Genomic DNA, 12872 nt, shown 5'->3' with positions numbered 1-12872 from the left:
GTTTCAGGTTTTTTGTCTTTCAGAATTTATCTGTAATTGTTTTTATTGCCTAGGATATGGGTAACATTCATTCAGTTTATCACCTTCATTCTTCTTTTTTTCAACAGGCAACATTTGACTAAACCTTTTTGTACCATTATTTATTTTTCTAGTTCCCTGTTTGCACCTTTTTATACACTATGTATAACACTTTCAAAGTGGTAGGACATAAATAAAATTATAAGGTAAAGACACCAAGACCTCAAATACGAAAAAGCAGCTTTTCCTCTTAAGTTGAGATGAACTTTGTTTTCTTTAATATGAAAAACAAGTTTTTTCTGTTTTGTTTCTGTATTTGGTTTAATTTAATTTTTCAATAAAATCCATAGGATTACCCTAAATGTATGGTGGGTTACTACCCTCTAAAGGCCGAATCTAGAACTCAAAATATGCTCCTAGGCAGCAATGTTCAGAGAAAAAGAGCTCATTTAGTATTTTTGTTTCTCGAAATTAAGCATAATTACCCAAAATGTCAGCCAATATGAGGGAAGTTTCCCCCCCCCCCGTTGTTAGGTTAAGGATACGTACTGATCTTTAAAGAACCTAAAACTGAGTGGTCTATTTTTCTTCATAATTTGTTTTCCAACACCAAGTGAATATTTCTTTTTTCCAAGAAATATGAAAATACGCCTTCATATTCACTAGCCTATACATTTTCTAAGTACTAGGATAAAGTCAAACTTTAGCATAAGGACTGCTGCTTAAGGTTTGGTTAGGTCTTCCCTCATATTTTAGATAACTTTTGATGGCTCTTAGTTGATATTAAATATAAAAAAAAATTGGTTTAACTGAAAGTAAGTAACGACATTAAAAATTAAAGCGAAGGGAAATTATACCGTGTATGAAAAGGAGGGACCCCTCCTTAACACCTCTCTCTTTACGGTATAATTTGATTCTTTGTCACAACTATACTTTTTGAAACCATAAGACCTTTAGCTTAAAAAGTGAGGCGTTGAGAAGGGGAAAGACCCTTTCACATACGCAATAATTTCTGTTTGTTTTAAATTTTAATGTCACTCCTTACTTTCAGTTAAAAAAGGCTAGCTTTTTTATTCAATCTCCGAACGTTTTTTGACTAATGTAGGTTTGTATTAAGTTCTTATTACAGGAAAAAATAAAACAAAAATTTGCATATTAGTTTCGGCAGATTTATTCCGGTTATAATAGGTTGACCCCTCCTCAATATCTTGCTCTTTACGATAAAGCCGTTTGAACTTTTAAAAAAGCCCCAGGTTTAAATTGAACGGCCCTCGTGTTTTAATTTTAGTAAACAGTCGAGCTTTAACGTAAAGCGTAAGGTATTGAGGAGGGGTGACCCCTCATATACTGCGAAATTTCTGTTTGTTTTTTTAACATTGCCCTAGATTGGGCTCAGCCTTCATGAAATATACCCCTCACCCTCACGGCAAACTCATCGGTGTAAGTTTCATCCAACGTAAAGTGCAACCCCTCTTCTCCCCCTTCAAATTCTCCCCAGACTTCTCCAACTCGCTGAAAACTCCCCCCATCACGTATAATTACTTTTGGACGAATCGCTCTGAAAAATTCACCTTAGTTTTAGTAGTATTTTCTCCAAGATTCCAAGCGAAGCTATAGAGGTAAAATATCAGAGCCATTAGCCACAAGAAACATCGTTACGCAAACCTGGGTCTGATACAATACTAAAGTACATATTTTTATTTAAAAGGGTTCAAATACATAAAAATAAATGTTTTCTAAGAGATATAGATACCTGTTACATCAGAGGGAATTTTTTCTAGGAGATGCAGGTGTCTTGTTATGCCATAGCTTATTTTTCAAATCCCAAGAGAGCCAGGGAAAAACCTTCAGGAACTCTCTGAATCAGTATTTCTAAGATGGTTCTTTAAAAGACCTCTGGGATTTTATACTGCAGGATTTCTAAGTTTGTTCTGTTTAAAAACCTTTAGGACTTCTTTACTTCAGGATTTCTGCGATTGGTCTTTAAAAATACTCACGGCACCACCCCCTTATCCCAATATATTAACGTATATCAGCCATTTTGTGCTAGCAAATTTGCAGTCATTTTATATATGGAGAAACATTATATTGATTTTATTGAGCAAAGCCTTTCTCGCTATTTCCAGGAAAACAGAAGCCTCATGCACTACTTTTCTTACAGGGAATCGAAAAATTCTATTGTCTCTTGGGGGCTATGTAAATGGGTTTCGAAAGAACTGTCCCATCAGTATTCTATTAGACTTTGAACATTGAACAAGGATTATAAAAATTGGACTCTTACAGACAGTCGAAAGAAAATTGGATTTCTACTTGGATGCTGGTAAGCCTCTCTTTCTTTATTCCTCATCCCCCGCCAAACAATAAGGTATGCACACCCAAATTTGAGCTACTTTAATTCATTATTTTGGATCAACGTCTAAAAAAAACCTCCCATCCTGCTTTTGCTTGATTCTCACAATGATAGAATAATCCTATTTACTGGCAAATCCATACGCTTTTACCCCCGTCTTCAATTTCATTGTTTTTTTCTACGACTGGAAGCATTTTGATAAAAAAAAAAGGCACTTTTCTAAGCAGGTACGCTAGGTCAATCACTAAATGATGGCTTCTATCTTATAGGAGACGCTATTTCTATCGGAGAGCTACTTTTCTGATAATTCCACGAAAAGGCTCTTACCGGTGACTTTAGACACTCTGTTATTAAATGCAAATCACAAGTTGGAATGTTGTGGTTAAACATAATCCTTAAATTTTGAGGAGGACCATCTAAATTTCTATTGGAGCCAAGAATATCATCAACGTTCTTGTAATAATCTATTTTCAAATAACTTGAGCCTAATTTCAGCATACCTTACTCAACTTTAACTCATTTCATACCCCCACTCCTAAGAAAATTAAGAATAGAAATCATAGTTTTCACGACCCACTAGAACAAAAGAAACTTTTTCAAATTAAGGTAGCGAATTCAACTAACCAAAATACAATCAAATAGTCTTGCTAAGTCAAGATTAATTATGTAGCAAATATAAGAAAAATAGGGCATTTGACAGCAAAAATTGAATTAAGGAGTCCCCCTGATTACAAGTATTTTTGTTCTGTGATTATATTTTTGATTTTTTTTCTCAATAAGGAAAATACGCATCCCTTTTTTCACAATTAAATAGCAATAGTTTGTTATGTTGACCGCTTAAAACATAAGTAGCTAGAAATTTGGATCGCCCTTCTCAAAAATTAAGAATGCTTAACCATAGCATTCTAATTGTTGACTCACATGCAATAACATAATGTTCAAGTTCCCCAGATGGTAAGGAAGCTGCCTTGCACTTATCAAAAGAGCAGCTGTCCGACAGAAATTAAGTCTTTTACATGATTGAAGCCTTCGTTAAGGGTTTGACATAGTGTACTTGTTTGTACTTTATTTTTAACATTCTGCTTTGATTAGCGGAAAGGTTCATCGAAATCGAAGACGAAGTTAAAATACATTTTGGTAGATTTTTTTTTCTTTTATTGTGAGAATCATGCAATACCAGTATCAAAAGGTTTTTTTTAGATGTTAGTCATATATAAAAATTTAAGTTACTCAAAGCTTGGTATGCACACCTAAATTTTTGATGGGAAGAGGAAGGGTATAGAAAAAGAAAGACTTACCATCATATAAGCAGAAATCTAATTTTTCTTTAACTTTCTGGAAGAATCCATTTTTAAAAATTATTGTTGTTTGTTCAAAATCCAAGAGACGGCTGGTGGGGAAGTTCACTACATTCCAGTTTTATAGCCCACAGGGGCAATGTAGATAGCCCCCTAGTTCTCCATGTAGAAAATGGCAGTGAATATGACAGCACAAAATGGCTGATATGCATTAATATATTGGGATGATGTAAGGACTATGTTAATGCTTGAGTGACTTGCCCCTCTGAATGTTTTTTAAAGGAAAGACTTAAAAATCTTGAAGTGAATAAGTCTAGAAGGTTTTTAATCATAATAAACACAGAAATCCTGAAGAAAAGAATTCCTGAAGGTTTTTTCCTGGTCCTCGTGGGTTTTCAAAAAGAAACTATGGCATAATATACACCTGCATATCTTGGAAAACAATCCTTACTATGAAACAGGCAAATACATCCCTTAGAAAACATTCCATATTATGTCAAACAGTTCGTGGTAACGAACTGTAGTAAGGAGCGACCCGGCTCAATAGTGACAAAAACTCTAAAAAATTGAATTTTGAAATAAATAGCTACATCAAAAGATTCGCATTTTAATGCTGATTTAAATATATAAGTTTCATCAAGTTTAATCTTACCTATCAAAAGTTACGAGCCTGAGAAAATTTGCCTTATTTAGGAAAATAGGGGAAAACACCCCCTAAAAGTCATAGGATCTTAGCGAAAATGACACCATCAGACTCAGCGTATCAGAAAACCCTACTGTAGAAGTTTCAAGCTCCTATCTACAAAAATGTGGAATTTTGTATTTTTTGCCAGAAGACAAATCACGGGTGCGTGTTTATTTGTTTTTTTTTCCCAGGGGTCATCGTATCGACCAAGTTGTCCTAGAATGTCACAAGAGGGCTCATTCTAACGGAAATGAAAAGTTCTAGTGCCCTTTTTAAGTGACAAAAAAATTGGAGGGCATCTAGGCCCCCTCCCACGCTCATTATTTTCCCAAAACCTACGGATCAAAATTTTGAGATAGCCATTTTGTTAAACATAGTCAAAAACCATAATAAATATGTCTTTGGGGATGGCTTACTCCCTCACAATCCCCGGGGGAGGGGCTGCAAGTTAAAAACTTTGACCAGTGTTTACATATAGTAATGGTTATTTGGAAGTGTACAGACGTTTTCAGGGGGACTTTATTTTGTTTGGGGGTGGGGCTGAGGAGAGGGGGCTAAGTTGGAGGATCTTTCCTTGGAGGAATCTTTCATGGGGGAAGAAAAAATCAATGAAAAGGGCGCAGGATTCTCTAGCATTACTATAAGAAAACAATGAAAAATGAACATGAAAACGTTTTTTCACATGAAAGGAAGAAGTAGCATTGAAACTTAAAACGGACAGAGATTATTAAGCATATGAGGGGTTCTAAAAATGCTTTAGCATAAAGAGCTAGGTATTTAGGAGGAGATAAATACCTTGCTCTTTATGCTAAAGTATTTTTAGTAATTTCAACTAATTATTCTACGGCCTTTCTGATTCAGTGGTCATTCTTAAAGAATTGGGACAAAACTTATGATTTAGTGTAAAGAAGGAGGTATTAACGAGGGTACAAACCCCCTCATATACATAATATAAATTAAAGTATATTAAAGTTTGTTACGTAAGTTAATTCTAAAGTTACGCATATTTTTTGCTAATAAAAAAATTCGTTTAAATTAAAATTAATAGTTGCCTTTTTATGTAACCGAAAAATTTGCATGGCAACTAGGCCTCCTTCCCCATCCCATATTTCTCTAAATCGTATGATCAAAACTAAGAGAAAGCCATTTAGCCAAAAAAGGAATTAATATGCAAATTTCATTTGAATAGTTTACGTGTGGAGAGTCAAAATCAATCATACATTAATTCAAAAATGTTCAGAAATTACATAAAAAAACAAGTTTTTTTAACTGAAAGTAAGGAGCGACATTAAAACTTAAAACAAACAGAAATTACTCCGTATATGAAATGGATTGTCCCCCTCGCAATCCCTTGCTCTTTACGCTAAAGTTTGACTCTTTGCCACAATTCTGATTTTTAAAACAATTAAAAGCATTAGCTTAAAGAGCGAGGGATTGCGGAGGGGACAATCCATTTCATATACGGAGTAATTTCTGTTTATTTTAAGTTTTAATGTCGCTCCTTACTTTCAGTTAAAAAAACTAGTTGTTTTTATGTAATAACATACAAACTCTATTACATAGGTGTACTAAATAAACGCGCTCTAGCATTACATTAGACCCAAGTGCGCGTAATAACGTCTTGATCGGCTGGTAGCTCCAATATTTTACTCCTGTGGCTAAGCTCGAAACCACAGAGAGGATACCATAAGCATTCTTTAATTTAAACAAGACACTTAGAAAAAGACCCTGGATAATTCCCCCAGAATGTCTCCATATAAAAAATTTGGTAAAGAGAAAGTAAGAAAATTAATAAGAATTCGTATGGTACTTCATTCAAAACCTTCCACCGTAAGATTTCTCCTGAAATATGTACTCCTAGAAATTCTCTTTCCAAGGAAGATCCTCCCCATAGACGTCCAATCTAAACAACCTCTCCCCTAATAAAAGGCTCTATAGTTCCCAATAACAATTACTATATGTAAACAATGGGCATATTTCATAACTCACAGCCCTTTCTACGGGGACTGTGGGGGTTCATTTTACTCCTAAAGATATAGTTATGGAATTTTTCAACTATACTAAAGAAACATGCCCTCAAATTTTTTTTTTCACTTAAAAAGGGCACCATAGCTTTTACGTTCGAAAGAGCCCTCTTCTAGGATCTTTGGAACGATGCAATTACGACCGAAAAACAATATAACCATGCATTCGTGATCATTCTTCTCGCAAAAAATACAAAATTCCACATTTTTGCACAAGGGAGCTTGAAACTTCTACAGTAGAGTTTTCTGATAGGTTGAATCTGATTACAACATTTTATGATTCTATGAATCCTATAATTTCATGATATATAATTCTGTAAAACTATATGACTTTTAGGGGGTGTTTTCCGCTTTTTCTAAGATAGGGTAAATATTCTCAGTCTCATAGCTTTGGATAGATAAGACTAAACTTAATGAAATTAACATATTTGAAATTAACATTCAAATCCGATTCTTTTGATGTATCTATTGATATTAAAATTCTATCTTAAAGTTTTGGTTACTATTGAGCCGGGTCACTCCTTACTACAGTTCATTACTGCAAACTGTTTGATTCATTCTTGTCGTAATACCTTTCATATAAAGTAGAATTTAAGCAGAAAAACGTTTTATATCTTACTATTTATTTTCATAGTTTTTTATCCTCTTTAAAATGTCTTTCCCTCTTAATGACGATTAATCAGAAAAATTTATCGAATTTTCGCTAAAGTGCCTGTTTTTTTTTTAACTTGTCTAATGACCTCGAATTTAGATAATTTCTATAGGATCCAGTCAAAGCTAATTGAGGAGGGGTTTGAGGGTGTTCACAACCTTTCAACAGTTTAACCTAGTTGTGGCTTTCATCTCTTTAACTCTTTTTACCTGTTTAGAACTATTTAAAGTTTAAGCCATATTAAACTTTTTAATTTGTTGGCTCTCTTCGCCCTTTTAAACTCCAGTGAACATTACATGCCTCATCGTTGGGTTCCGGTTGGATTTTGGTGGTTCATGGACAGAATGTAGATCCCTAGCTTGACTTTGCTCTGGAGTCTTAAGTAAAAAAAACAAAGATTTTCTTTATGTATGGTGTTACATTCAAGTACATTTAATAAGCATTAAAAATATGATAGTGTTGCATTGACGTTTCACATTGCTTAAAAGAAGTTTGGAGTGTAACCTAAAACGTGTAACTGAGCTTCTATGAAACTCAAGCCCATTTAAATAGCATCTCGGGCAACTGAATCCCCGTTTAACTGAACCCAAATGTAACTAAGCCCTACTTAACAGAACCTTCGTTCAATTAGATCCCTGGGCAACTAAACCCCCAGTAACTCAACCCTATTTGACTTAATCCTTAAATTTAATTCTCTTTTAGCTGTGCACCGTGCAATTTAGCTCACGAGCAAATCAACCCCATTTAACATATACCTCGTTTGAGTGAATAAAACTCAATCCCATTTAAATAAGACTTCGTTTAACTGGACTCAGTTTTAATTCAATTGTTTTGACTATTGAACATAATGCTTTTATTTTCTGATTTGCTCTGTTTAAAGCTTATTTAGATTCAACCCTCAATAGAAACCTGAGTGAATATATGTACTTCTCAGAGTTTGTCTGATTTTTAAAATTAGCGCAAGCTACCCCTCTTTTTGCTCACATATAACAATTTTTAAGATCATTATATATATAAGTTTCATATCTTTAGTATCCTGCATTTACATCATTTAATTCATATAATACAAATTGATTTTTTCTCCTGATTTTGCTTTAAAAAAATGACACTTTGCCTGCAACACCATCTACAGATTTTCATAGGTTTTTTATAGTTCATTTCAAATCAAATCTCAATTATTAATAATTGCTCATCTCCCTAAGAGGCCCAACGGATGCGGAAATATACTTCCTTCAATCTCTTTCGACTCTACTGATTCCTGATATAATGACACTCAAAATGATGCTGAGTCTTAAGGCTGACTGGTTTTTATTTAGTTGATTGGAAGCCTATAGAGCTGGTATGGGAAAAGATTTTCAAGGATTAAAACAACCTTCAAACCCAGTTTAACCATACAAAGTAGCTCAAATTATCTCAAAACTTAATTACAAAATAGTTGTAATTACGCTAAATCGCCCTAAGATTTGGGAACGTCTGATTTAGAATGTCCAAGTACTAGCAGAGTTTAAAATTTAAGTGTTCTTTTGACTTTCTAAATTTGAAGTTTTAAAGCCTATTTACTTGTGCCAAGACGCTAAAAGTCAGTGATATAGTTTCTTTTTGGAAATTGCCGTTGAGATAATGGCCAGAAAACTTAAGGAAAAGCAATATCATCAAGGTGCAACAAAATCCATAAATACAGATAATAAATATCTGGAAAATCATAAAGAAAATCCAAGTTCAGTGGCTCCACTGACACACACCTCTGTGAAAAACTGTTTCTAAGTAGGTTGTGTATATCCTTCTGAATAGATCCCCTTTGGAACTAATTATGATCATAGAAGCTTCTTGAACTCTTCCGTTATATCTCTTCCCATTCAAGATCAACAAAACGAGTTCTTTCTTTGATTTTAGCAATAATGTTGTGATTTATCATTAAATACCACTTTCTTATGGAAAAATAATTAAAATTTTTACTTTGTTTGTATCAATATAGAAAGGTCTAATTAAGGAGACTCAAAACTAATTAAAATTCATAAAAGGGATTGAATTCAACTTTTACACTGCAGACAGCACATTGATGCAAATAATAAATAGTAGCCCTCAGTGTTTCGAATCTTTTATCCTTTGAAAAGCATAGCAGATCAAGGATAAATGGAGAACAGTGGTAAAAATAAAACACATCCTTTTAAAAGGATATTTCCTGTTTCCGTGAGCTATGAATTAATCTATTGTAGACAATAGCACCAAAAAATTGCATCTAAAGCAAAGGCACATGCCGAGGGGTCAAGAAAAATGTTATATCGTTCTTCTGAATTAGAGACTCTCAGTAGTAGCATAGATTGCTAAAACACTTCCTTTTTATACATAAGAAATGCTACGAGTTTCTTGGATTTTTTTTTTTTTTTTATTTGGTTTAAAAAATATACAGTTATGTGTTAAGAGAAATATCATGTATATGGTGGAGCTTATACATTGGTGTTTTAGTGAATAAATTTAAAAGCTCTCTTCGAAATAAAATGAGTTAGAGAAATTTCTTTTTGTCTCTGATGTTACTACTGTTTTCCATAACTTTCACTATAATCAGTTAATTCATGACTGAAGTCACAGCAAATTTTATGCCAAAACCATTTGTACAACAGTAAAAGTTGAGTTTTTGTGAAATTGCAGGATTTCAAGTCTTTTGAATTATTTACTATCTTGTAGCCTGTGGGGGCTAAATTGTATGTCGTACTAGAGGACCAATAAAAGATATTCGTTAAATTATTATCTGTATACAAAATCGATCAGTTTTCTTGGAGTGCCTAATCTATTCAATGATGGTAAATATATTTTGTTTTTCAGGGTTTCAACACTGGTGTCATTTTGTTTAACTTAGAGAAAGCAAGACAAAGTAAAGAATACAACTACCATCTTACGTACTCCGGCTATAAATATTTGTTTGAAAAGTATAATATGTCTGCTTTGCTTGGGGATCAAGATTTTTTTACCCTTCTCGGAGCTGAATATCCAGATTTGTTCTATATTTTAGACTGTTCATACAACAGACAAACTGGCCCTCTGCATTTTTTTTTTGTCAAGCATGAAAGATATTATTTGTGTGAAAAAGAAATAAGAATTCTTCATAAGAATTCACAAAAACTTTGAATATATAGATAAGGTATGGAATTATTTTTATTGTAGGTTGGAATCAGTATTCGTTAGTCGTGTTTGGTATTATTCAACATTTATGTCTTAACAAAATAATAGGTGATGATGATGCAGGTGAAGGTAAATATTAGTTGAGAGGTGAATACTAGAGAAGATGATGAAGTCAGAAAAGTACTGTTGAAAGAGAGTATTTATTCCAACATGAATCAAAAGTAATAGGAAATTAAAATCCTCTCTCTTGCTTTTTCTAAACTTAACCGATAGCGCATCATAGCTTGATATCAAATTATAAACTTTTTTCTCATATAATAATCCATATATGGCAATATTTTTCAAGGCAAATTTTCACATAATAAACTGGTTCAGAAAACAAATGTGGGATTGATGCACCTAGGTAGTTTCAGTTTAAAAAATGAACTCAAACCTAGAAGAGCAGAGACAATAAATTGACTCAGAATTCTCTAAGTTTCTGTCCTGTCCACCATTAGGCCTTTAACAGAATCTCACCACGCGGCACCCTGTTGAAACTGATGTCAAGCAAGGACTTTTGTAGTAGAATATATATAAAGGAAAGACTATGACAACCAAATAGAAATTTTATATCTCAAGACTTTGTTCTGTACTGAGCTAGCTCCAACTTTCGGACAGACTATAGTCTACTAATTCCAACCTGGCTCAGTAAAAAGCAATCAAAGTAAAACACAGTGTAAAGAGTGGTTTAAGTGCTAAATCACAAAAAAATTGAAGTCAGTCCAATCTAGGGAATAACTTGATTCAAAATTTGTTAAGCACTGACTCAATGCAGTGCTAAGATGAATCCCCGATCGTTACAAAAAAGTTGGGAAATATTTTGAATCCGTAAAAAAATTGCAAATTGTGACTCAGTGAAATAGAAGAATAATTCTAAGCTAAGGAATTAAGGTTGTATGGTTTCAAATCTAAGTTAAGTCCAAAATAAAAATACAAGGCCAACATATGAGCGATAACGGTATAAAAATGTGGCTTTGAATCCTGATGGTTTCAAATATGTGTGTATTTGCTTCATTCTTTTACTTAAGGAGCATCGTGTATAACCATTGTTCCTAGATTATTGAAAAAGACTCATTTAAACAAAATTTTGAAGTTTCCCTTACCTTTCAAATTTTGAAAGATGTCAAGCCACTGCGAGCTGATGTTTTCTCTGACTGTGTAGCTTAAAATGATAGCATTTTCGCGATGAAAATACAGTTTAAGAGAATTTAGCAATATTTTGAATCTTTAGAAATCTTGTACATTTCTTATATACTTTACGTCAACATTCTACCCTCTCATCACTGTTTAACGATACGTTGACAAGGTGGATGCAGTGGCAGTCTATCTGCCTATGAAAACTAGCTAATGCATCCAAAGGGCATCATTGTTTTGATTCAAGTTCGTTATTAGATGAGTTTGACGATGTTTTGCTTCAAACTGGAAGTAATGGGCAATAGTTTGATTAAACCATATATCGGTGTTTTCACTTTCTATATTTATTAGATCGATTTCCGTCTCCGATCAGTTTTTTCCTCAAATTAATCAATTCTCCGTTTTACCAAAAATCAATGACAAAAATTGAAATTAAAGAAAATTTCATGCATTTTTTTTTTTGCTTACCACAAAAATATAGATTTGAAATCACACGGGCATAGGCTTAGGAAAATGAAAAATAAACTGCTAGATATTTTAGGTTATTGCAAATCAGCAACATTTCAGCGTTTTACACTGGGAATCGTTTTTGCCTTTGAATGATTAAATAATAAAAACGAACACATTTCTTTCAACTGAAATTAAGGATCAACATTTAAAGTTAAACGAACAAAAACTATCAAGTAAGGAGAATTTCCTCCTCTGAACACCTCCCTCTTCACACTAATGTAATTAAGAACTTTCGAAAGGCTTCTTACTCTAATTAAGCAAACCTTATGTTTCACTTATTGTTCGTAAAGGATTGGGATACAAAGTCATAATTTAGCATATAGAGTTAGTATTGAAGAGTGGGCATCCCCCATATTCCACGCCTGATAGCTTCCACAGAAAAAATTGACCAAGCCGAAAATACCTGTTTACTTCCCAATAACAAATACTATTTGTATGCTATAGGCAATAGGTCTTTTTTTTGCACTGCTGCCGTTGCTACAATTTAATCAATTTACATATCTTTCTTGCGAATTCAGATGCACTGCATAAGTGTTATCAGATCCTTAAGTGAACATCTAAATAGTACGGTAAATAATCAGTGTATAAATGCTACTACTACTACTAGTAATAACTTACTGCAGCACCAAGCCGCCTAAGGCCAACACAACTACGTACGCTCCTCCTCCAACCTAATCTATTCAAAGACAACCTGCTGCCAGACAAGAAACATCCAGAGAACAAATCATTGTTTAAAATTTGTAATCTATTTTACCAACAGAAACAGAAAGTAGAGAACATTACTTGTTTAAATTAAACATTAACCACATTAAAATAGATACATATGGGAACCAGAGTTCACGGAATTCGAAGTTATCTGTTATTTTACATCTTTTTTGTCTTTTAAACAAGAGCAAGTATACAATCCGGTTGCCCTTTGAGTCTATGGAATTGTACTTAATGCCAGAGTCCTAAAGACATTGAGTATCAGGGTGGGTGAAATATACGTCTTGCCAAACATGAATGGTGTTCTTATCCTAGAGGAATATTTTGAAATTACACC

General features: G+C 33.5%; 1 protein-coding gene across 1 annotated transcript in view; it reads left to right on the top strand.

Moving 5' to 3' along the window:
• Positions 1-12237, top strand: part of LOC136024864 (xyloside xylosyltransferase 1-like) — a gene marked incomplete in the record, with an annotated part of 85711 nt that extends 73474 nt beyond the window's left edge. The window contains 1 exon segment of the mRNA XM_065700387.1: positions 9851-12237. Coding sequence (XP_065556459.1) covers positions 9851-10153 — 303 coding nt within the window.
• Positions 12238-12872: the final 635 nt, after the last annotated feature.

This window comes from Artemia franciscana, chromosome 1 (genome assembly GCF_032884065.1).
Source record: "Artemia franciscana chromosome 1, ASM3288406v1, whole genome shotgun sequence".
NCBI classification, from domain to species: Eukaryota; Metazoa; Arthropoda; class Branchiopoda; order Anostraca; family Artemiidae; genus Artemia; species Artemia franciscana.
This window is presented reverse-complemented; position numbering and strand designations above follow the sequence as displayed.